The sequence below is a fragment of the Eptatretus burgeri genome, chromosome 6 (genome assembly GCF_056783735.1).
Source record: "Eptatretus burgeri isolate ZD-2024b chromosome 6, Ebu_testis_v1, whole genome shotgun sequence".
Classification (NCBI taxonomy): domain Eukaryota; kingdom Metazoa; phylum Chordata; class Myxini; order Myxiniformes; family Myxinidae; genus Eptatretus; species Eptatretus burgeri.
Window position 1 is genome coordinate 3,770,001 of NC_140966.1, and position 25,145 is coordinate 3,795,145.

The following is a 25,145-nucleotide window of genomic DNA, read 5'->3' on the forward strand; positions in this document are numbered from 1 at the left end:
AGGGTCTCTGAGGTCGAAGAAAGGGAGGAGGTGAAGGGCAGGGAGAATTCTGTGGGGAATTTGGTGGTGTCACTGCTGAGGCTTTGTGGCAGTACTCCCTCGAAGGCAATCTAGGTGGAATGTAAACAGCAGCCGAAATTCCGCGCTCTTTCAGCAGTCTTGCGAGCCCCAGACTGGAACTGAGCATTGTTGTCGAGTCTCGTTGCCTCGTAGAGGATTCGGCCAGGTTGGTGGAACGCCAAGTGACTTGGGCATCCTGTTGAAGATGCGATGGCTCAGAGAAAAAACTGCATGTGGGCATTGGAGTGGACATCTTGCTGAGGATGATAAATGAGTGTTGATAAGTGTTAGATACATGATGTAATTCTGGAGGAAGGTACTACATATTTAAAAGATTGTCTAGCAATGCAAGATTCCCGAATGTGTTGAGCAAAGACATAATGCGTCATGTGCGTACCTGGGCGTCAGGGCTGTGAGTCCATCCGTGGGGTGCAGAATATGACATGTGGTGATGGTAAATGTTGAACTTGTCTGAGACAGGCATTTCCCAGGGTTGTGCACTGTGATGAGGTGAGATGAGATGAGATGATAACACACACACACACACACACACACACACACACACACACACACACACACACACACACACACACACACACACACACACACACACTTTTACTTTGCTTACAAATTCAAATAAAGGAAATATGAAAGAACAATTTCAAAACACTGATAACAAAAGCAAAATGTTTTACCATCAATAGGTTACACCTGTACAACCATTACATTGATGTCAAGTTTAAAAGAAAAACAAGCAAACCACAACAAACAAAACAGCAAAACATTTCCAGGTCAATATCTATTAACGAGCAATTCATCTTACAGAAAACCTCCACACTGGAAACATGAGTGAAATCTTCTGAAGATACCTCTTGAATGAGCTTGCCACAATGTCTCATTGTCCACAATTACAGTTTTTCAATTCATATGAATCCATATCCCACTTTTCCAAAGTATGCGACGGGATCTTAACTCTTTTATTTCATCCAAATGTACCAATGGAACAACTGCAGGTCGAGACAGCAAGCTTAATGTCCTGAAACATGGCGTGCTCTCCAATGCACCCCCTCATGCTGGCAATGCACCAGAATAATTTCCCGTTGAACTCGGAGGATTGAACAGGATGGCTCAAAACAGAAACCCTGCGTGCCTCAAAACAGCTATTTCTCGTTACTACTTTTTTCAATTTGTGGAACAAGTTTATGAATATTGTTTGTACAGCTCGATTTGGTCTGTTAGACACGAAATTTAAAACGTCCAAGCTGTCTTGCTTACACAGTTTGATATTCCGACAGAAGAAAAAAGAGAAATGCCAGTTTCACCCGGAGAAAAAGACATGATTTAGTACGCTTGCAATTTATTCAAGTTTCTTCCACATATCTGATTGCCTTTTGCAGTACAAGTCTCCATCGAAGCCCAGCCACATGAGCAGTATTTAATGCGGATATAAAAGAGACAAAGCACTGGATTAAATTCAATTCTTAAGAGACCGAGGGAAAAAAAGGAACTTAAAATTAAATTATATAATGGGAGGGGAAGGGGGGGGGGGAAGACTATGAACATTGGACAGAAAGTAGAGACAAACTACAATATATACAGGGTGTCCATAAAATTATGGTGCAACTTTGAACTTTTATAACTTTTGATGTACACATGACAGAAAAACTATAAATGGCATATAAAAGTATCATTCATAAAGTTTTGTTAATGATAATTCATCTACTGTATTTTTTTTTTTTGGTTGAGGGTGCGGGGGGGGGGGGGGGAGAAGCGACAGTTACTGGTGACCGATACTTTACAATGTTGTGTAATTTCTTTGTTCCTTAACTACGATGATTAAATCTTTCACATATCACCTTGTACCAGCAAGACTTGGCTCCCTCACACTATGTTTTAAATGTGCGACGGTTCTTAAATGACATCCTCCCAGACAAGTGGATCGGTAGACGTGTACCAATTACTTGGCCACCTCGTTTGCCTGACCTGTCCCTATTGGACGACACTTTATGGGACTATGTAAAACTATTGCTTACTCGTCGTCAACACATTATTTGGATGAACTTATGGATACAATCACAAATGCAATTCATGACATTACTCGGCAGCAACTGGAGAATGTTTTCAACAAGTTGGAAAAATCACATTCAACGATATATTACGAAAGATGGCGGTTATGTTGGGGCCTAAAAATTTGTTGAAACTGAAACAGTTTGGTTCTATCATGTTTGTATCAAAAATTATAAATGTTCAAATTTGCACAAGGACTTTATGGACAGGCTGTGTATTACCGAGTCAATGTATGTCATAAAAACCAAGGGTTATTTGATCGAATTATGTCCAACCAGTAGTCAGGTATAATCCAAACTTGCATTTATTGGGAGCATAATCAAAAAGTAACACAAACCCAGTGCGATGCACATGAGCTCGTGGGACGAGAGGCCTACAATGTTTCAAAATCAAAGCCTAAGTTCTGCTAATCTTCAGGTTTTTGGGAGTGGCAACAAGCTGATTCATGTTCTACAGTGTTCAGAATATGAAATTCAATGGAAAAAAAGTAGTTCCTCGATCATTGACAGACAGACAGACCGACAGAATGAACCAATTGCTTTCCTCCGTTTTGCGCTACGCGCACGGGGTAAAAACATATCCTCTTAACTGCAGTCCTAATCGCCTGCTTCCAATTTTATCAGGAAGGTCATGGAATCCATCATCACACTTGACATCAAATCCTTCCTTTTCTTTGACCGCATGATCTCAGACCATTAGTTCAGATGCAAAACTGGTCACCCTACCCCAGACATGCTCCTTCTACTCTCAAAACAATGGATAGAGGTACTCAATGTCATACATTAGATCAGGGTCATCTATCGAGACATACTGTATATCTCGAGCATTTGATACAGTCTGGCAACCCATGTTTCTCTCCAAACTCTCTGCCTATGGCATCAAAGGCCACCTCCTCTCATGGCTTACTGACTTCCTTTACTCTCACAGTCAACACATTGCTCTTTATCAGTCTGTTCAGTGGAACCTGAGTTAGAATCCAGACCCAGCTATAAACTGCCATCACGGTGTTTCACAGACAGTGCGATTCATCAATGTGTGTGCTATTCCTCGGATGGACGTGAAACAAGCGTCCCATTTACCAGCATTTCTTAGTGGATGTTAAAGGTCCCATGGTGTCCTTCGTGAAGAGTAGGCAAGCTATTATCCGCACCATGGCCAAATTCCTGCTCTAACGGCAGAGGGCATTGCATCAGCGGCACAGCAGTGGCCTTGGCCAATGATGTTCTCCTCACTGCATACGAATGAAGACAAAGAAGAAGTCTGTTCAGTCTCATTCTTCCCTACAGGCCTTCAAGATGGCTGTTCACCATCTCCTGACCCCATACTCATGATCTTTTCTTTTCATGGATCATGATCATGATCTTTTCTACCCTCATTAACCCTCCCCAAGCCCACCCTTTTATTTCAGGTTATCGAGTTGAATTTTTTCCCCTTTTCGTTTTTTTTCAGATACAAAGTTAAGGTTTGTGAAAGAGCGAGAGAACACAACAGATCAGGACGCAACAGAACAGGGTTGGAAGCAACAGTAAAACTCTTGCTTTTTTGTTACTTCCGCCACTGAAGGTGGATGGAGGATATGTTTTCATGCCTGTCTGAGTGTCTGTCTGTCTGTGAACAGGATATTTCAAAAAGTTATGGATGGATTCAGACAAAATTTGGAAGACAGGTTGGATGTGTATTGGGCCAAAATGATTACACTTTGGTGAAAATCCGGAAACGGATACTCAATTTTTTTTGAAGTTATTCTTCACTATTGAGTGGCAGGGCCCAAAACGACACATTGCATGATATCTCAAAACGTTGTGGAAGGATTCGGCCAAAACTTGGTGGACAGGTTGGGTGTGTGACGAGGAAGGGTTTATTCAATTTTGGTGAAGACCTGAATCCAAATCCGGATCCGAGAATTTTTTAAGTGGTTTTTCACCGTTACTCTAGTAGCTCATGGTGGTTTTGTATGCGCTTGTATGTCCAGAGCTAAACTTTTCAAAAATCATCTAATTGAAGGTCATTGAACAATTTTTGGTTGGTAACACATTTGCCACTGATAGCGAAATAGGTGAAATGGCCACGCCCCTTTTTAAGCGAAGTACTACCACCTGCCATTACTGTATCTCCAGAACCGTTGAACCTCGAAGGTTGTGTGACCACTCAAATTGCTCGGAATGGCCACATTATGGGGGGTCAGTAATACATTTCCATGTCCAAAAGTCAATGGTTTTTAAGATATTTGCCAAAAACTGATTTCAACATGTTACGGACTTCAATTATTCATAATTGTTCCTTCTTCTTTTGTTCAATTAATTGACTCCTGAAGATTCTCGGTGGGCAATAATCTGCATTAAAAAGATTACAATTAACCATATTGTTTCTTTGTTGTAGGAGGCGCGAGGTGTTCAAGTGTTAAAGAGTTCTCTGATGGCAAGTAATTCTACCTTGGATCCCTGCTTGCTGTTACTTATAACATGGTATGATTTCATTATAGTTGAATTATGCACATTAAAATGATCTGAACAAAGTTTTTGAATAATAACTGCGTCATCTACAATCAATTACGCAAAAAAATATTTTTTACAGGAAACTTTAGTGGTTTCAAGGTCAGCAGCCGAAGGGGTTTTTGATGGGACTTCATGCGTTATATGCAACACTGCTTCAGGAAAAACGTTAACAGGTAAATTTCAGATGTAATAGCATCAGAACCCGATTTGTCCAACTGATGAACAATACTTGCCTTACCTCACAATGTGTATGGATGAAAAAGTGTGTACTTATGTGTGTGTATACAACGCCATGCTTGTAAAAATTAAATCTTTGGTACCTTTGGAACACAGGTAGATGGACCCGATTATTTTGGTGATATTTCAGACATATTATTTTTCAGGAACTGATGATGGACGTGCCAAAATCCGGATGGCAGCAGAACAATTGGATGATTCTTTAGTCATCTCAAGAATAAACGCAGACAGCAACACATTCAAGTACCATCTGAAGCCGAAAGCCTGTTATTCCACTTACATTCTGAAGTCGAAAAGATCAGCCAAAACGAAAAGTGAGCCAGAACTTGTTGAAGAGGGAGAAAGCAGTGACAGTTATAAGGCCCCCAAAAGACGAAAGAAGAGTACTCGTTCCAGTTGTAAAGACATTGAAAGGAAGTGTGTTATATGTGACAGAGCAAGAGAGAGTTGTGGTGATAGGAATCGGGTGTTGTATCACATCTCAGAGTCTGACAGAGCAGCATTGTTTCTCGATGCTTTGAACTTTTATCAGGATGAAGTTAAGACAAGATGTGCTTTTCTGGATACAGCTGGTGATGTGTTTGCTGCGGATGTCTTCTATCATGGGAATTGTTTTCGACAATACTTGCTAAAGTATAACAGACAAATTGATGCATTGTTTGAAAATATCCAGCGATCAAATGAGGCAGCTAGAACTGACTTAAACTGCAAACTTGTGTTTGATAGTCTCGATATCAAAACTAGCAGTTACAGTGTTAGCCACATTTGTGAACTCGTCAATGCTAACTTGGAGACACATCAGCAAATAGATAACAGACTGAAAAAGGTTCTTCTAATCAAGTGCTTCAGGGACACAATCTGCTTCGCTTATCCTGATGACAGACGAAAATCACAGATGGTTTATTCTTGCTCTCTCCTGCAGGGTAACATCATAGAGACTTTGAGATCTTCTGTGAAGTCAGGCCCACAGAAGTGTGCACTGGAGCTACTGCATGAATGCAAAAATTATGACTTTGGTCAGGAGGCAACATACTGCACAAGTGAGGATGTTAAACTTTCAATGGACCACTACAGATAACATCGCCCCCAACAGTGGATGCAGTTCATGAAGTTCATGTTCCCAAACACCAGCAACACCAACACAGATGAATGGCTCCTGACGTTTGACACACTCTTTCAGTTTATTCATTATTGGTTAAGTTCTGGAAGAAGTAGAACTCCATTTCACTGTAGTTTGACACAAACTGTCCATAACCTGTCAAGATCAAGACAGCTTGTTGACATCATGAATAGGATGAACTTAGCCATCAGCTATGATTCAATGCAGAGGATCAACACTTCAGTGGCCCAAAAGATGGTGGAGGATACCCTACCCAACAGATGTCCCGTGTCATCAAAGATCTCTGAATGGCATGTTGTCCAAGGCGCAATGGACAATTTTGACCATACAGAGAACACTGTTTCAGGAAAAGATTCCAGTCATGACACTGTTCTTGTCATATTTCAGAACCAACCGAGAGATAGTGATTCTGAAGACATTCAGATGACAAGCTGCTCAGAACCACTTGGAAAGAGAAAGTTGGCTGATGTGCTGCCCTGCCAAGTCATTGAGAAGTCACACCTGGTCAAAGGCACTGGTGATATACCAGTCATTTTCAACAACACCATACAATGATAATCAAAAACACAGTATTGATGATGATTATTTCCTTTGGTGCATGACTACAAAGAAGTACACAGATTGCGAGGAGGGATCTTTTCCGAGCTTCACAGCAACAATGAGTGCGCTCCAGGATCAACTGAAATTTGATATTACGAAGGCGTCATTTGTACCCATCCTTCCATATGTGGCGACGGAAATGGACACAATATTCACATCCATGCTCAACTTTGAAGATGTCCTGAAGCAAAAGAATGCCATGTCGGGGGCATTATGGTCTGATGAAGGGGTGTATGCAATCGCAAAAGAAATCCAGCTGTTGAAGCCCGAACAGTTTGGTAACATATTCCTTGGAATGGGACCATTTCACATGGAGAAGATTGTAATTGCTTGCCTTGGAAAGTTTCTAGGCTGTATCGGTACTGATCTGGCTTTGATTGAGACTGAAGCCTTTGGGAAGCTTGTTGTAGAGAATAGTGTCATGACAGGAGGTCACTACTGTAAAGGCAAGGAGGCAATGAGTCTGGTATCAGAGGTGATGACAGTTCTTATGTTTGAGGAGTTTCAGACTGACCAGGACAGTACTCATTGTGAATTAGAGAAGCAAATAGAGACCATGGAAACTAAGATGCAGCAGGCTTTAGATGTTGACCATACAGAATTCAGGGAGATTTGGGAAGAAAGCAAGCTCTTACATGCGGACTTAAAAAGTCTTTCACAGAATGGAAAGAAACATCGGGCAATGAAAATGTGAGGTACTGGAGCTTGTTTCTGGATGAGCTGTATCCTATCCTGAGGGATCTTACACACTCTATTCGACAAGGCGATTGGCATCTTTTCATTTCAGCTGTGCGTAGGTGCATGCCTTTGTTCCTCGGGTTTGGCCGGACAAACTATAGCAGATGGGGTACGCTGTTCATTGAAGATTGCCTTGACATACAAAGGAAGTTCCTGGGTATCTACAGATGTTTTATAGATGGTGGATGGGTGATGTACCACACTCTCCGACAGGGCAGTGCAGTAGGCTTTGACATGGCACTCAAAAAGTGTTACAATAAACCCGCTAAGGTTGCAGGAGGTATCATTGGGATGACAAGACAGAAAGAGGAAGTAGCCTGATGGAATCTCTTAAAGCATGAGAAAGATCTTCATGTGGCACAGCTGCTCGAATGGTGTAACTTGGGCGACAAAGACGACAGTGAACTGAACCTACACCATGAGTTCAATCCAAGTTCTACGAAGATTGGCTATGAATGCGCAAGGACACTTTTGGATGACATAAAATCCATCAACAATCCATTCAGCACTGGGATCAGACTTCACAACATCTCTACTGGAGCTGATATACCCCAGGAGGTTGTTGACGGATTACTTGAATGCCTGGAAACTGGTGAGAAGAGTTATCAAGAGTTTGTTGAGACCAGATTTCGGAATAAGGAGAAACACCGACATGACACAATACCTACTAACCGCAAGAATGTTTTCGTGAAGCATGCTTCTACACCGTCCACAGCGAAGAAATCGATGGCAAAAAAAGATGCTGCAGAAACGATTAGGTACATTGATTATGCCAGAGAAAGAGGGTACAGCATGCTCGAGCTCCTGAAGTATGAATTGACCAGCACATCCCAGTTCCTCACCACTGAATGTAAAGATGGCATCAGATTGAAGAAGCCTGATAAAGCCTCCTTATCGAGAGAACTAGTCAATCAACTTCCAGAGGAGAAAAGGAATGTCAAATGTGATGCTCAGATGACAATAGTGGACTTCATGGCACTTGTGCGAAAACTACCAATGAAAAAGATGGGCCTTGACACATTTGGGCAATTGGCTGAGAGTCTTTCCAACAGCATTCTTGCTGAAGGTTCTGAGTCCAGAAGAATAGACATTATTTTTGATGTTTATCAAAAATCATCAATCAAGCAAATGGAACGTGCACAGAGAAGTTCTTCTGAAGAAATCGCTATCACCATTAGGTCTGACAATCAGAAACTCCCTGTCGATCTTGATATGTTCTGGAGCTCAATGTTGAACAAAGTAAGGTTGCAGGAGTACATCTTCAAGTGGATGCAGCAGAATGTTGTGTCAGAAAAGGAAATTATCTTTGGAGGGGTATATGGGGGAGAATGGAGGAAACTGTTAGCTGGCACTGTAACACAGATCACAGAGCTCTCAAGCAACCAAGAAGAAGCCAATGACAGAATCATGTTCCATATTAATGATGGTGTTGTGAAACACGGGGTTCAATCAGTCTTGGTTGACTCACCGGTCACAGATGTCTGTCAACCTCATCTTCCACTTCAAGAAAACTTGGCAACTACAAAAGCTGTTTGTAAAGCTTGGTAACCGGAAAAACAAGAAAACTGTACCAGTCCACCTGTTAGGTGATCAACTGGACAACAATTTGGTGTCGTGTCTCCCAGCCATTCATGCACTTAGCGGGTGTGACAGTACCAGCAAGGTGGGTCCAAAACTGTCTGGCATGAAAGCATCCATGGATCTCTCCCTACTGGAAGGGTTTGGTGTCGAGGAACTGTCACCACAGATGATAAGTAATGCTGAAAAATTCCTTGTGTCTGGATTAAAGAAGACCGACTGTTCCACATTCGATGAGTATCGTTGGGAGCAGAACCACAACTCCAAGAAAGAGCTCGACTTCAACCAGCTTGTGTGCTGTTCTTCAACGCTACGAGAACACATAAAGCAAGCATATCTGCAGTGTAAGATGTGGTTACAAGCTCCAAATCCTGCAGTCACCAAACCAGATCCACGCCAGTATGGTTATAAAGCAACAGATGTTGGAATTATACCTGTGATACTGCCAGTACCATGCAGGCCCGATGACCTGCCCCCTAAATGCAAATGTCCAACATCATGTATGAGTACCAAGACGTGCACTTGCAGAGGAATGAACATAAAATGTGTAGTGTTTTGTGGCTGTAATAAAGGCAAAAAGTGTAGTAATCCACATAATTAAACTCTAAAATAGGGACAATGTGCAAAATTATAACAGGTAATATAATAAAGGGTCAGAACTGTAGTGCGTACCATGCTGAAATCAGTTTTTGGCAAATATCTTAAAAACTATTGACTTTTGGACATGGAAATGTATTACTGACCCCCCATAATGTGGCCATTCCGAACATTTTGAGTGGTCACACAACCTTCTAGGTCCAACGGTTCTGGAGATACAGTAATGGCGGGTGGTAGTACTTCGTTTAAAAAGGGGCGTGGCCAATTCACTTATTTCGCCGTCAGGGGCAAATGTGTTACCAACCAAAAATTGTTCAATGACCTTCAATTAGATGATTTTTGAAGAGTTTAGCTCTGGACATACAAGTGCATACAAAACCACCATGAGCTACTCTAATACGTTGAGTAAGAGGGCTGAAAACGATATACAGTACAGTAAAACATCATATCTCAAAAAAGTTATGGACGGATTCGGACGAAACTTGGGGGACTGGTTGGGTGTGTGATAAGGACGAATCGATTTGATTTTGGTGAAGATCCAAATCCGGATCCAATATATTGTTACGGCTGTGGAAATTCGCAAACCACCATTCAGGGCTCGTCAGTGAGATAACTCTAAGTGCATGTGTAGTTAGCCCCAAACCCGTTGTTTAGAGGGAATTTATGTCATTCATTCGGGCTGCGACACTTTGAGATAGCTGTTTTTCTGTTCTATCTTTATTTTGAACCAACCACATCTCAACCGCCATAACCATCAAACCACCACCCTCACCTCTCTCCTTCTACGGCCATTTTTCGCACCACCTGTGAACACTGAGCGTCGGGCTGTCTTGGGCTCGTTCAAGATACGCACCGAGCCGTGAGTGCAAATAGCAGCCTTTCCGAGGGAGAATTCGGATCAAGAAGGCTACACGCCCACTTCTGATCCGTCCAATTAGCAAGCGCGGAGCGGCTTGGCCCCGCCTCCAGGCGCGTCTGTGTGAAATCCATATATGCAAATGCTAGGATCAGGGGAGATTCACGCCCACTTTTCCTCCATCCAATTGGCAAGCGTGGCTCCGCCCCCGAGGTCATTCTGATCCGGAAATTTGCATATTGTTTCTCCTGCCGGCCTATAAAACGGCGAGCGCAAGGCGAATAGTGGAAGAGTCAGTTTTTGGTTGGAGAGCAGAGTGTGGCAGTGGCAGAGAGTGGAGTCGGGTGGCGAAGGCATCGAGTTGGGTTCTGCAGTCGGCTGAGGAGAGTTGTGGGAAGAGGCCAAGGAGCTCGGGTCCGAGGTGAGAAGGACGGCGGTCGGCGACGAGAGATCGCTCGTCGCGGGACCTAAGCCAGCCAGCCATTCTCCCTCCCCCAGGGCATCAACAATTCCCCCTTTTCCCCCGCACTGAGATCGTGCAACAAAGGGGGCCCCGTTCCCACCCCACTCCAAACGTCGTGCCAACGAAACCCGCGAAGGAGCACGGAGTCGGGGCACAGCCACGCGGCCACATCTGCGGCTCGTCTGCCAACGCGTCACGAGGACGCGGGTAGGACCCACCGGGTCTCGCGGACCTGGCCGCTCCTTCAGGTCCCGTGCACATATTGGCCTACAGGCCCGTCTGCCCCCTTGTCTATGAGGGTGGCTTCTTTCCTTTGCTTTTGAGTAAATGTGTGTTGGCGCCGTCTGTAAAGTAGAACTGTATGTGTTGCCGTGTGTACGCGTATTCGGTAGTAACTCTGCGTCATTGTTTCTCTTGTTGCAACTGCTACATGTGCATTTTGACTGTTTGGCTGTATATGTGTGCTTTCCGTGTGTCGCATAATAAATGTGCATTGTGTGAACTGTTTTCTCGTTTCGCTTCGTCTTTTCTTTATTGACCCTCCATCCTACTTCACGTAAAAGGTTCGTAGTGGGCTTAATACGCCCGATAATTAATCGGAACGTCGAGGTCGACGATAACACCACTCAGTTATCCCGATAGCACGGAACGGACCGCTTAAGCGGTTCGTGTCCGGAGTCGGCCTGCGGCGAGGTACGATCGCCCAGTCGACCATCCGTGCAGGTACTTTGGTAGATCGAATTTGGCGAGCAACCCTATCCTGCGCAGGTGGGCAATTGGCACGGTTGTGGTGGGGTTAAACCCCCACCCGTGACTAGCTCCCGGCGTTGTTCCGAGAGGGTCACGACAGAATTGTCCGTTCCGGTGGGCGAGGCGGCCGCCATTCGAGTCGAGTGGCCGATCGCACGCCGGCGGGCGCAAATTCGCAACAATATATTTTTTATTTTAATAAGTGATTCTTCACCATAGAGAGATGGGGCCAAAAACGATATATAGCATGATAGTTCAAAAAGTCATGGACGATTTTTGACAAAACTTGGTGGATGAGTGGGTTCGGTGACAAGAACAGGCCGGTTAGATTTTGGTTCAGATCTGGATGGAGATACAGCCTATCAAAGAGATACAAAATGTAAACTTTTCAGCCTAGCACAGGTGTGCGCTTTACCAAGTGCTGTTCTTGTTCCATTTGTTGCATCTCTGGATGTGCCTTCCTCTTCTTGCTTTGTTTCAGCCTGTATGTATTTTGTCCACCCACAGTGTCCTCTTCCCTCTCCCCTTGCTGTCATTCTTACCCATGTCCATTCTTCCTCCATGTATCCTCCCAACCCTGCTATTGGTGTGTTTCCCCACCTTTCCACTATGTTATTTTTGGTTTGTTCTATTCTGTGTTCTACCTCTTTCACAACCCTCGACTTTGCATCCAAAAAACGTAGAAAAAGTGGTGTCTGGCTCTTCTCTCCACTTGCTCCCTCCTGACTCTGCTCTGGCACTTACAGTGCCTAAAGAAAGTCTACACCCCCTTTCAAAATTTTCACCTTTTGTTACCTTGTAGCCTGGAATTAAATTGCATTAAATCAGACTTTTTCCACCTTTATTTATACAACTTAAAAGTGAAAAACAAATTCCACAAATTTCAGAAAATTAATTAAAATACAAAACCAGAATATCTTGGTTGGTTAAGTGCCCACCTCTCTGAGTTAATACTTGGTGGAAGCACCTTCAACAGCAATTACAGCTGTGAGTCTGTTGGGATATGTCTCTACTAACTTTGCACACCTTTAATGGGAAATATTTGCCCATTCTTCTGGACAAAACTGTTCAAGCTCAGTCAAGTTGCGTGGGGAGCGTTGATGGACATCGATCTTCGAATCATGCCACAGATTTTCGATTGGGCCACTCAAGGACATTCATCTTTTTGTTCCTTAGCCACTCCAGTGTAGATTTGGCTGTGTGCTCCAGGTCATTGTCATGTTGAAAGGTGAACTTCCGTCACAATTTCAGATTTCTTGCAGAGGGTAACAGGTTTTTATTGAAGATCTTTCTGTATTTTTCTCCATCCATTTTCCATTCTATCCTGACAAGTGCCCCAGTCCCTGCTGATGAGAAACATCCGCATGGCATGATGCTGCCATCACCATGCTTTACAGCAGGGATGGTGTTATTTAGGTTGTGTACTGTGTTGGGTTTGCGCCAAAAAGTTCCATCTTGGTTTCGTCAGACTACAAAAATTTTTGCCACATGGCTTCAGAATCTCCTGAGTGTTTTTTTTTTTGTTGCTTACCTCAAACAGAACTCAAGGTGGGCTTTTTTGATTGATAGCTTCCTTCTTACCACCCTACTGTGCAGGCCAGACTTGTGGAGTGCTTGGGATATTGTTGTCACATGCACACAGTGACCAGTCTTTGCCATAAAGCCATGTAGCTTTTCCAAAGTTGCCATTTACCTCTTGTTTTCCTCTCTGATCAGTCTCCTCCTTGCTTGGTCATCCAGTTTGGAGGGGCAGCCTGATCTAGGCAGGGTCTTGGTGGTATCATATGCCTTCCACTTAATGATTGTCTTGACTGTGCTCCAAAGGATATTCAAAGGGCTTTGAAATATTATTTATACCCATCCCCTGATCTGTATATGTCTGACGGCTTAATGGTTCAGGTGGTGGGCTTTGGATCCTTGGGTCCTGAGTTCAAATCCCACTCAGCTGTTGAATTAATACCAGGTGGGGTTAACTCGACCTGTCATCTTTACGAGGTCGGCAAAATGAGTGCCAGCTTGCTGGTGTACTGTGTCGGATTGGCGACCCATCCAGGATTGTACCCAATAGCCAAGGAGACTGCTTAAGCAGCACCAACGCTCTGCACAGAGTATGGTCCCAATATCCTCCTCTTCGTGATCTGTGCCTTTCCACAACTTTATCCCAAAGGTCTTTTGAAAGCTCCATCGTGCTCATTGTTGAGTCTTTGCTGTGAAATGCACTACCCAGCAGAGGAAACCTACAAGAACAGCTGATTTTATTCTGAAATAATCATAATCACCACAATTTAACACACGTGGAGGCCAATTAATTTTAGAAAGTGCAATTGATTAATTTTGTATTTTTAATTAATTTTATGAAATTTGTAGAATTTGTTTTTCACTTGGAAGTTGTGGGTTACGATGTGTAAATAAAGGTGGAAAAAGTCTGATTTAATGCAATTTAATTCCATATATAAAGCTACCTCGGGTTCCCACCAGATTCTCCGGAATCGCACATGAATAACTCCGTGACGCGACGGGTCGCGAATCAACCGTGAACGCCAATAACTCGACCACGTGATTTAAGGTCCTCCGTCTAATAAATACCGGTTACCTAATGGTCACGTGATCTAATTACCGGGAGACACGCCATTGGTATGCCTTGTTCAAACCGGATCACCTCACCAGATCAGATGCAGCCGAGCGTAACTGCCCAAGGACGTATCGGGTACAAAAACAGATCGTTGGGGGATAACGTCCTGGCTAGGCTAGGATATGGACCATGCTGGACCAATGAAGGAAAAGACGAAAACGAGCTGGGAACATTTCTACACAAAGCATTCATTCACAATCAAGTGAGGAAAGGTACGTGGCACAGTGAATAGGGTTTAGTGGTATTTACAGCAGGAATATCAAGGAATTTGTGGGGTACGACAAAAGGCAAGCAATTTACAAAAGCAGACACAGAGCAGACTTATCCTGTTATCACTTCTACAACCATAACTTATGGGACAACAGGCACCATCACATACACACATGTGGAGCTGTTGAACATCTCCCAACGCTGAAAAACAGCCATTATTGGTGAAAATACTTTAAACGATCGAAAGTAACCTTTAAAAAGTATAAACAGGTGTTGTGTTCATTCTATTGATTTATCTTCAAAATGGAACATCTGGCGAGCAGAATGAGAAGATAATATATGTTGTGATAAAGATCGGCCTGTCACATTAACCAAAAACAGGTCTTCGTGCAAATAAAAAGATCAATGCTTTGCCAGTCCGGGAGGGAACGCAGTGCTGGGGGAGAGTTTTGTTTCTGTTACCTCAAAGGAAAATGATTTCTGAGGATGGCTTTTCAAATAGAAACCTGATGAAATTGGGAAGATCATGAAAACAGATGACAGCACAAGAGGAGCAGAACGAAGTGTGTGTGTGTGTGTGTGTGTGTGTGTGTGTGTGTGTGTGTGTGTGTGTGTGTGTGTGTGTGTGTGTGTGTGTGTGTGTGTGTGTGTGTGTGTGTGTGTGTGTGTGTGTGTGTATATATATATATATATATATCAAGCTAAACTGTTGAGCAAGCCAGAGTTTGACTGAGCTGGTATACTGTAGGTATTATGTGCTTCTCTACTCTCGTGTATACACTTTGATGTGTATTAAAAGCTCTTCTCTACGATGATTGATGTAGACATTGCTTGATTTCAATCAGCCGTGTAAACCTGATCTCGACACACACACACACACACACACACACACACACACACACACACACACACACACACACACACACACACACACACACACACACACACCCGAGGAAGATGAGATAGCCAGAAAGAAAGAGAGCAGAAGAGGATAAATGGCCTCGCAATACCTGGTGCGGTCGGGCGACCAACGCAACCCAGTATGCTTCGGGGGAGGGAGGAGGGAGAAATACTGGTGTCTAAGGTGTGGGGGTGGGAGGTGTGGTGTGATGCAATATGGGGGGGTGTGGTGTCGTGCCACAGGAAACTGTGATTGCAAGTCAGGAAGGATGCTCTTTTGTGCATCCAAAGGGGACGAGATAGAGAGGTGGAAAGAGGGAGAGGAGAGAAGATGCGTGAGGCGACAGATCCCTAACCGAGTCATGCATAGGTCTGCTAGTATAGCGTGTACCTCCGTGGGACGCTCCAGTTGAGCGTTCCCACCTCGAGAGTTGACATGTTATCGCCGGCTTAGTCATTTTGTCAGGGCTCGTGACAACATGCACTCCACACTGGTCCTCCGGAATAACCCCACTAGACACGACCTACTAAACATGAGTCCCATTCACCCACGAGACATGAGGGGAAGGTCTGTCTGCATGAAGACTAATGAAATAACTGCCTGGGGATCACTGCATGTTGGGTGCCATTGCCTTAGAGGCATGCGGTTTAGCAGAACTGCAACAATATATTCTTGCGACTACTTTTACTCGCCCCTAATTTACACCGTCTTATGGGGTTGGCTAGAAAAGTTTTAGCCAAGGTCTTTCACAAACAAACAGGCTTGGCCTAACATTCTTCCTCATATATTGTGGAAGAGTGGGACAGGGATTTATTTGCCATTTGTTTGGGATGCCGTGGCTAATTTGTTTGCTCTTCCTATCAGATACCGTGGGATCTACATCTACCAACTAATGCTAACAGACAGGTCTCAGATCAAATATCCATCTGAGGTACTGCACCCTTTGTGATGCAATGCCATGCCTGCAAAATATCAATAAGACAGTTTATAATTGAATCAAAAAGTAAACCCATGCAAGGCAGCTCAAAGGTCAGTGTGCCCCTTCCAGACTATTCAATTGGATCCACACATCATCAATGATCATTCTGACAGAGAGAGGGGGCTTAATACCAGCTTGTGTCCAAAGGGGAAACAACCATCCCACCAACCCCCCCCCACCTCACCCTCAAACCCCCCACCCTTCCCACCACCTCCTCCAAATAAAAACAAACAACCGAGAATTATGCACGTCTCACCTTCAAAAAAAATCTAATTATCAGCAGGTCATGTTTCATAGGTCATGCAAAAGATTCAAATAAATAAAATTTGTCCCACAAGAAGAACAGAAATGGAGAATAAAATCAAGCTGGTTACCTGGGATATAATCCTGGGTAAATAAAGGAGGCAGATGGCTCAGTTGCATCTGCGACGTGCTTGAAGGCAGTGGCGTCATACAGTAAGATGGGGGAATTGAAGAGGATGAATGAGGAGGAGATAAGACAGAATCACACAGGGAAGAGGAGGAAGATTCTTGAACTGACAGTGCAGGGGTGTCATCCTCCTCTATGTCCAGCAAGGAGTAAGGCAGAGGGTTGAGCTCATCTGGTACCGGATCTTCCCTTGTAACTACGCCAGGCCGTGGGTGAAGAATGCCACCCAGATGCGGCTGTGCAAGCTGCTGCCACTGTAGCAGGGTCTGTGAGCCTGATGGGATTGAGTGCAAATGAAGATGGAAGAACTATTTGATAAAGGAAAATAATGTTTAAAAAACGAAACTTAAGTTTGAAATTGAAAAAATCCAATACAGCAGTTCTCTGATAAGCTTTCATATACAAGTACTTATACACACACACACACACACACACACACACACACACACACACACACACACACACACACACACACACACACACACACACACACACACACACACACACACACACACACACACACACACACACACACACACACACACACACACACACACACACACGTCGATGTTGGGTTTGAAATGGAAAAAAAGACTTTGATAGGAAAAGAGAGAAAAGGGAAACCAGAGTGAAGTTGATGGTGCGCCATCGCAAATCCTCACACTTCCCACATAAATCAAAGTTGAAAGATGGCAAAAAGTTCCACCAGGAAAGACCCAATATCAAATTTTGATTTTAAAATCATCCGTTCTGACCCCTGTGAACCAAAGTCCCCACCCAGGGGCATGAACTGGGGGTCTAATCCCAATAATCGTTACATATTTCACGTGTTCCCCAATGTTGACTGCATATGTAAAGTTTCATTTGAAATGTTTTAAAATGTGCCCGTAATTGCATTTTTTGGTATTTGACCTTTTCACCCCACTTGAGGGCCCCAGTGGGCATCATGCCATGCGGTGATCATAACTACCAAGTTTGGTGAATTTCTGCACAACCGTTTAGGAGATAGTGTGATGGACGGATGGACAGATCGATGGACAGACAGACAAGAGCCGATTACAATATCTCCCCATTTTTTTTCAAAAAGCGTGGGGATAACAGGGTGAGAAGGAATAGAATACATAGAATATACAGGGAAAGAGAGTGGGAGTGTTGAAATTATGACGTTCATATTTAGAAAAACAAGGCACCAAAGCATCCAATGAGCAAATTGAACACAGTGTATGAGATTACAATTTGAAGTCACAATATTGTGAATGAAGTGCTCAGACATGAACATCAACATGTCAACCCTACCTATAATGTTAGGTCATTCTGTCAAGTACCACATCCCGATGTCAACCCATCACACCTTCCAGAGGCTTGACGATCTGCAGCTTATCTGGCAGGAAAGAGCGAAATGACACGCTAGACACTGAAGTTCCCACTGACATTATGCTCTCAGTTGGTGTGCTCGTTCCATCACTGCAGGCTGTGTCTTCAACGGCAAGTTCTGAGAGGCGGCAGTCACGCTCTGTCTCAAGGTAGAGGCGCTCGCTGAGAGCAGCTTGGCGACGTAGAAGCAGCTTATGCAGTGTCAATGCAAGGTCCCGTGGCCTGGTAAGCAAATATGCAGAACAGTTAGCTGCAAAGAAGTACAAGCCGCTTCTTTACAACATTTCTTATGCAAGAATCAAATTAAGATTATATTTAATCCAGTCGTGCTGCTGTCAATATAAAACTGGAAGAAAACTATTTTTTGTATTCAAAGTCAAGACTCATGGAGGAGCTAGAACACAGAATGGATCAGGATGCAACAGAACAAAAGGAACAGTATAAAGTGGGGGCAAACCACAACAGCAGGGTTGAGGGACAAAACAGAGAGAGACTTGGACAAATAATTGGTGTGGAGAGTAATGAGGGGTAGGGAGAGGACATATCGGGTCAATAAAGATGGATATAGAAGCAAACACTCAGGCAGGAGAGACTGGAAAGAGGTAGGGTTGGGATGAGGTTAACGGGGTAAAAAATATCATGGTTTTGGATGGGGGATGATCTGAGATGTGGTGAACTGTCTTAAAGACATGGAGGGAAAAATGATATTGAAAAGAATGTGAAAATAGATTCCACAGGTGCGGAAAAAAAAAAGGAATGATTGAGTGGAGGTGAGCAGTGATTCTGGACCTCCACTCATTTATTCCTCTTTTTTCCCCCCACCTTTGGAATCTTCAGCACTTGCAAAGCTTTAACACTTGCTATATTCTTAGGTTAATGCAAGTGTCTTTGGCTTCCGGTTCTGGATCTGAGAGTGCTGAAAACAGTGGGTTTTACCTCCTTCATTAAGTTCTTCAAACTGAGGAATTCTGCACTGGATCTGTCATATTTTTTCTGTTATGGTTTCATCCCTGCGTTATTAATTGTGTTTTTAACCCATACAGCACCCGTGTTTTATCTGTACCTTTTTGGTGTGTTTTGTCGAATCGGACTTCCTGTGCCTAACCTTACGGCCAATGCCTTAACTCAGAAGTGTGTCTCATTGTATAAAGACTGAAAAGGGCCTCATAAGGTTTATCTTATCCTGGGAATTCTCCTTTTAAGCTTCTTGGCTTTCTATTTTATTTCCTCCTCTTCTTTCAAATAAATAAATACACCTTATTCAACATGAATAAATCACTAACTCATTCTGCCCGTCATTTCCTTCCATCACTCATTCTTTATACATTTCATTCTCAATACCTCCGACTGGAACTAATTTGCTTCTGACTTAAAAAATCGATCAATGACAATTTAAAATGATTCAATTTCCAAACTTGTCCGACACGAACTCCACACATCATCATCATCTCAATTTCTTCCTCTTTTTTTTCTTCATACTATTTATTTTCCAAATCTGTCAATTATGCAAACGCCCCACCCATCAACCGTCCCACTGAAAATACAGGACGACATTCCGTCGTGGTTTCAATAACCCTTCATTTCATCCCCATTGCGATATCAGTCTTCATTTATCAGAATTGGGGATCAAGATAAGTCCATTCTGCTGAGAATGCCAGCACATGACTTTTCAATAATTTTATTCTGGACCCTGATGCATCAGTCACATACCCCCAGTGGTGCATCCAATACTCCCCACTTCATAATCGTGTGAGTACGCACACACAGCATGACTTCACACACAGTCCAAGTCCCCAAATAGTCCTGAACCTTACCCTGAATTGTCCTGCTTCTTTGGTGCGATGGAAGAATTTTCCTGGAGATTTGATCCTGGGAGCGAATGCCCAGAGCTCCTCGGAACAAAAAGTGACTGGCTTCGATTCCTCGTCACATCCTTTGCACATTTCACTGTATCAAAGATGCGCTTCTGCTGACATCTAAATAAAATTTTAAAAACATTCAAATTAAATCTACATCTTGAGAAAATAAAATGTTGTAATTATAAATCAGAGACTAACATTATATACACAACAAAATACTTCAAATCGTGCTTTACACATTTAAATTTTATGCATTTGACATGAACCCAAAGGAGATCATTAGAAAATCGCCCTATTACATATTTGTTCAAAACAAAGTTAATGGCAAAATACAATGATGTATGATAAATATATAAATAAATATCTATACGAGCAAATACAATCAGTCGCTTCACTGATGGGGGGAAGTAAGAAGGAGGGGAGAGGAGAGGAGGGAGAGGGGAAGGAGGGCAGGCGAGAAGGAAGGGAGATCGAGGTGGAGTGGGGGAGTGAGGAAGGAGGGGAGGATGAGAAAAGAGTGGGAAGCGAGGTGGGGAGTGAGGAAGGGTGCAGAAAGGGAAAGCAGCATGAGGGGAGGGCAAGGGAAGGCAGCATGAGTGGAGGGTAGGGGAGGGCAAGGGAAGGCAGTGTGAGGGGAGGGTCCGTCCGGATAAAACCACCGTCTAGACACATCCGGAGATAACCACCATCTGGACATGGCTGGAGATAACCACCGTCCGGCCATAACCACCGCACAGATATGTCAAGGGAAGGCAGCAGGAGGGGAGGGCAAGTTAAGGAAGTGTCATAGTTACCTTGTGTAAGTCTTCTTGGGTTGCTTTACGCAGCTTATTTGGCAAGAGGAGTGTGGGAGGGGTCAATAATTTATAAAACCCTAGCCACCTGGGTGTAGTCGATTAGGTGAGAGCCGAGTGGCTACTCCCTCCATTCACAGGTGAGAGATGTGGGTGGGTCTTATATAGATATAGATATATATAGATGTATATATACAGATGTGTATATATATATATATATATATATATATATATATATATATATATACATATATATACATATATATACATATATATACATATATATATATATATATATATATATATATATATATATATATATATATAAAAAGAATTTTACGAAATCGCGCCCGCCGGAGTGCGAACGGCCACTTTCCGCAAATAGTACCCGCTCGCCCACCGGACAGACAATTCAGTCGTGACCTTCCGGAGCAACGCCGGAACCCTGTCACGGGTGGGTCTTCACCCCCACCACGGCCTAGCCAATTTTCTACCCGCGCAGAATAGGGTCAATCGCCGAATCTCGATATACCTAAGTACCCGCGCGGGTTGCCTACCGGGAGCCCGTACCTCGGCGCAGGTCGGCTTGGACACGAACTGCCCAAGCGGTTCGTTCCGTTCTGCAGTGATAACCCAGCAGGTATTATCGCCCGACCTCGCTGGATCCGATTCTATTTAACGGGTATTTAAAACCCCAACTATTATTCCACAGTGCAAGATGGTATCCCAATAGGGGAAAAAGACACGCCGAGCGGGTAACATTCACACAAACACATTTATTTCAATACACATATAGTCAATCGTGCAGGTATGGAAGCAAATAAAGCGAAAGCATTACAACCGACGATAAGCAATTTATGTACAGCCACTTACCAGTTTTACTTCACAAGACACGGCGCCACCAACATTCATTCGAAAGCAAAACCCCAAGAAAAAGACCACCCCCATCGACAGGGGGGTCAGACGGGGCCCGTGGGCCTTTATGGCGTGGGACTTGGCAGACCGAACGAATCCCACGAGACCGTTGCAGGTTACCTGCACCCTCGCGGTGCGATTGTGGGCGAGTTGCGGCGTCCGTCCCCCCACGGCAGCAATAACAGCCGCGGCTGAGCTCAGCCTTTCACGGAGCCGTCGAGCTCTCTCCGGCACTCCCCACACGGATGCGCAGGCTTGCGCGCCAGAGCTGGCAAAGCGGCGCCTCCCGTCCGTGTTCCTGGTGCCACGAAGAAGTCGAGCAGCCACCACGAAAAAACCACATACGAAGAAAACCACACGAGCTCACGAGCTGCCACCACGAAGGAAAAAAAAACACGAGCTCGAAAAACACCCACGAGCTCATGAGCTCACGAACTCACGAACTCACGAACTCCAAGCCGACGAGAAAAACACACGAGCTCTCGAGCTGCCACCACGAAGAAAACCACACACGAAGGAAAAACCACGAGCTGCCAGACCTGGCGTCCTGCACGCCCTTATATTGCTCACGCCACGCCCCTCCGCTCTCGCCCCACCCTCCTTTCAGAACCTTCCAGAAAAAGGGCGTGCCCTCTCGCCCCCCCCTCCCTGCGCGCCTCGCAGGGGCCGAGAGAATCAGAATTAGCACAGGTCCAGGGAGAATCAGGCGGGAAAATCTGCGCGCCATCGGAACTCCTCTGGTTTCCTTCGCTTCGTCGAGACGGTTTACATTAACGGAGCGGGCCATGGTTTGGCGTGTGGAGACCACCGCGAAGCGGTGGTCGAGAGCGACGTTGGTGGTGGTGATTTGGCTGTGGTGATGGTGGCGTGGTTGGCGTTGTGGTGGTTGTTGTAATGGTGGTTGTTGTGGATGGTGGTTGGTCCAAAATAACGACAGGAAAAGAAAAACACTATCTTAAAGAATCACAGCCCTGTGAGGCGAATAATTCCCATTAAACAACGGTGGGGAAATCTAACTGAACATGAACTTATTGGCATAACTAACTAAGAACCTATATGTTGTTCTGCGAATTTCCGCAGCCGTAACAATGTGTGTATATATATATATATGTATATATATATATATATATATATATATATATATATATATATATATATATATATATATGTATATATATATATATATATATATATATATATATATATATATATATATGTATATGATGTGTGAAACCCATTCTCTGACCTAAACTGAACGCTGTGACGCCACCGTCACAACGAAGAGCCATGTCTGCCACTTCCAGAAGAGAGCATCTCGCAGAACAAATTACAATCATGTTAAATGTAACATGTCAGAAGCTGTCACAAGTGCACGGAAATTGCAGTCACCGACCAGTTTCACCCACATTAGAGCATCATCAGGGTAACAAAGCAAGTTTCCATCCACTTGTGACTGAAACCTTTCAGTTATATACCAATAAATATATGGCTCCAAACTGTCAGTGGTGAATGCCGGGATCATGTCCCATACAGCCTTTGCTGCATGTGCCGGGAGTGATAAGCCCCGCCTGGGGTGTGTGTGTGTGTGTGTGTGTGTGTGTGTGTGTATATATATATCTTCTTCTTTCGGATGCTCCCTTTAGGGGTTGCCACAGCGGAACATCCGATATGATCCGCATAATGATTTGGCACAGGTTTTACGCCGGATGCCCTTCCTGACACAACCCTGGTCGCCTCTTACGACACAGGGATCCTGTATATATACACATATACGGTATACACACACATATATATATATATATATATATATATATATATATATATATATATATATACATACATACATACAGTATATGAGGCCTCGCGAGGAGGAGTGATGTAAGCGACATTTTTTTTAAAACGTCAGAAATCCAAGTCAAAGTTTGCACAACTTCAAACGCTGTAATTTCGTTATCGTTATCGATAGAAACATCATTAAAAACCACAAGAATCCTTGTTTCAAGCTGAAGCTGATCATGTAATGAGGAAAAAAAAAGCAGTCGGGTACAAAATTTTACATTATAAATGGGTGGTTTACATGTTAACCAAAGCACTATTTTCCATGATTGTAGTGAAGTACAATACCAAAAACCGATAATTAGTGGTCATGGAAGGGTAACTGTGTGTTATGGTTGTATTTAATCCGAGAATAATGGTGGGGGTGCGGCACGCTGCACCACGCCGCCTCCCACCAAGGAAGATTACCGCGGGCGCTTACAACATTCCTCCATGGATTAGCATCCAGCCAGATGCGGCTGGCGAGACAGCGCTTGTGAAAGTTTTTTTCGCGAGACTTCCTGCCCTATTTTTGGTGGAGTTTTGGTGTAAGGGACGTGCTCGGATGATAGGGGAAGGGTTAAAAATAGTGCTATATGGCATTAACTCTAAAATGGCCAATGTGTCGCTTACATCACTCGCCTTGCGGTGCGTCATACACACACATACACACACATACATACACATACACACACACACACACACACACACGTGGATGTATGTTGTTTAACCCCATAATAAACTGTTAAATAAAATTAGAATCAATTTCTATCACAAATACTGAATCATTTGATCATATTTTAAACAATGTGAATTCTATCCAACTTTGCAAACAAAGTGAGAATAATGTTGTTTCCCCCTCCCCCACCTCCCCCACCTCATGGCCTACCTGTGGTCAGAAAAATCATCCTCATCAATATTCATCTCCCTCCGCATACTGCCCTCAATTTCTGCTGCCAGTGAGTCCTGAACACAGAAACAGCATTTGCATTAATGTTCCACTCCTGAGAACTACCTGAAAACAATTGGATAAAATTGCCAAAAACTTGGAATGGAATTCTAAATTTACATTGGGATATATAACATACCAGGTCTGACAATAAAGTTCCAGGATGAAAGCAATATAATTTTTTATTGTAAATGTACCAATTATGTTTTGTGGTCACCTTCAAAGTAATCTCCTTGGGAGTCTAGACACACTTGCAAACATCGCTGCCATGCTTCAAAGCACCCTTGGAAGTCGTCTGAAAGGCCATTTATCTCATTGGTCACAGCTCTCTGGATCTCTTCTATTGATGCAAAATGATTTCCTTTCATTGGAGGTTTGGACGTCGATAAGATCAGACCAACATTCTCACCCTTTTGACATTTTCGAGCAGCTTCAACTTGTCCAAAATTTCCGTGCCACTTTCGTTTAGTTTTACCAAAAAAAAAAAACTTGATGATGATTATATCTGTTCCATAAATTTGTCATTCAACTTCAAAACATGATTGCAACACTTGTAGTTTCAACAAAACTTCAGTGCAGCTACAAAAAACAACCAATCGATACAACAACTAACACAGTACTGACAGGAGTATTACGATACACGTCCAATTACGAAACCAAAGCAAGTGCTGCCACCTGTGAAGAAAAAACATCATGAACTTGGATCTTTATTGTTAGACCTCATGT

The 25,145-nt window shown here is 43.6% G+C and overlaps 1 protein-coding gene across 11 annotated transcripts in view; it reads right to left on the reverse strand.

The window, feature by feature from the left end:
- The window catches only part of LOC147024136 (trafficking kinesin-binding protein 1-like), a 142,380-nt gene that overhangs the window by 2,189 nt on the left and 115,046 nt on the right, over window positions 1–25,145 (reverse strand). For 10 of the 11 annotated variants that reach the window (XM_085883733.1, XM_085883734.1, XM_085883732.1 and 7 more), the window contains 6 exons: window positions 24,360–24,436; window positions 19,902–20,063; window positions 18,065–18,309; window positions 16,658–16,987; window positions 458–560; window positions 1–317 (listed from right to left, as the gene is read on the reverse strand). The exon at window positions 1–317 is cut by the window's left edge and continues 2,189 nt beyond it. In XM_085883733.1, coding sequence (XP_085739859.1) covers window positions 1–317; window positions 458–560; window positions 16,658–16,987; window positions 18,065–18,309; window positions 19,902–20,063; window positions 24,360–24,436 — 1,234 coding nt within the window. The remainder of the gene's footprint in view (window positions 318–457; window positions 561–16,657; window positions 16,988–18,064; window positions 18,310–19,901; window positions 20,064–24,359; window positions 24,437–25,145) is intronic. The other variant, XM_085883739.1, reaches the window with a different exon arrangement.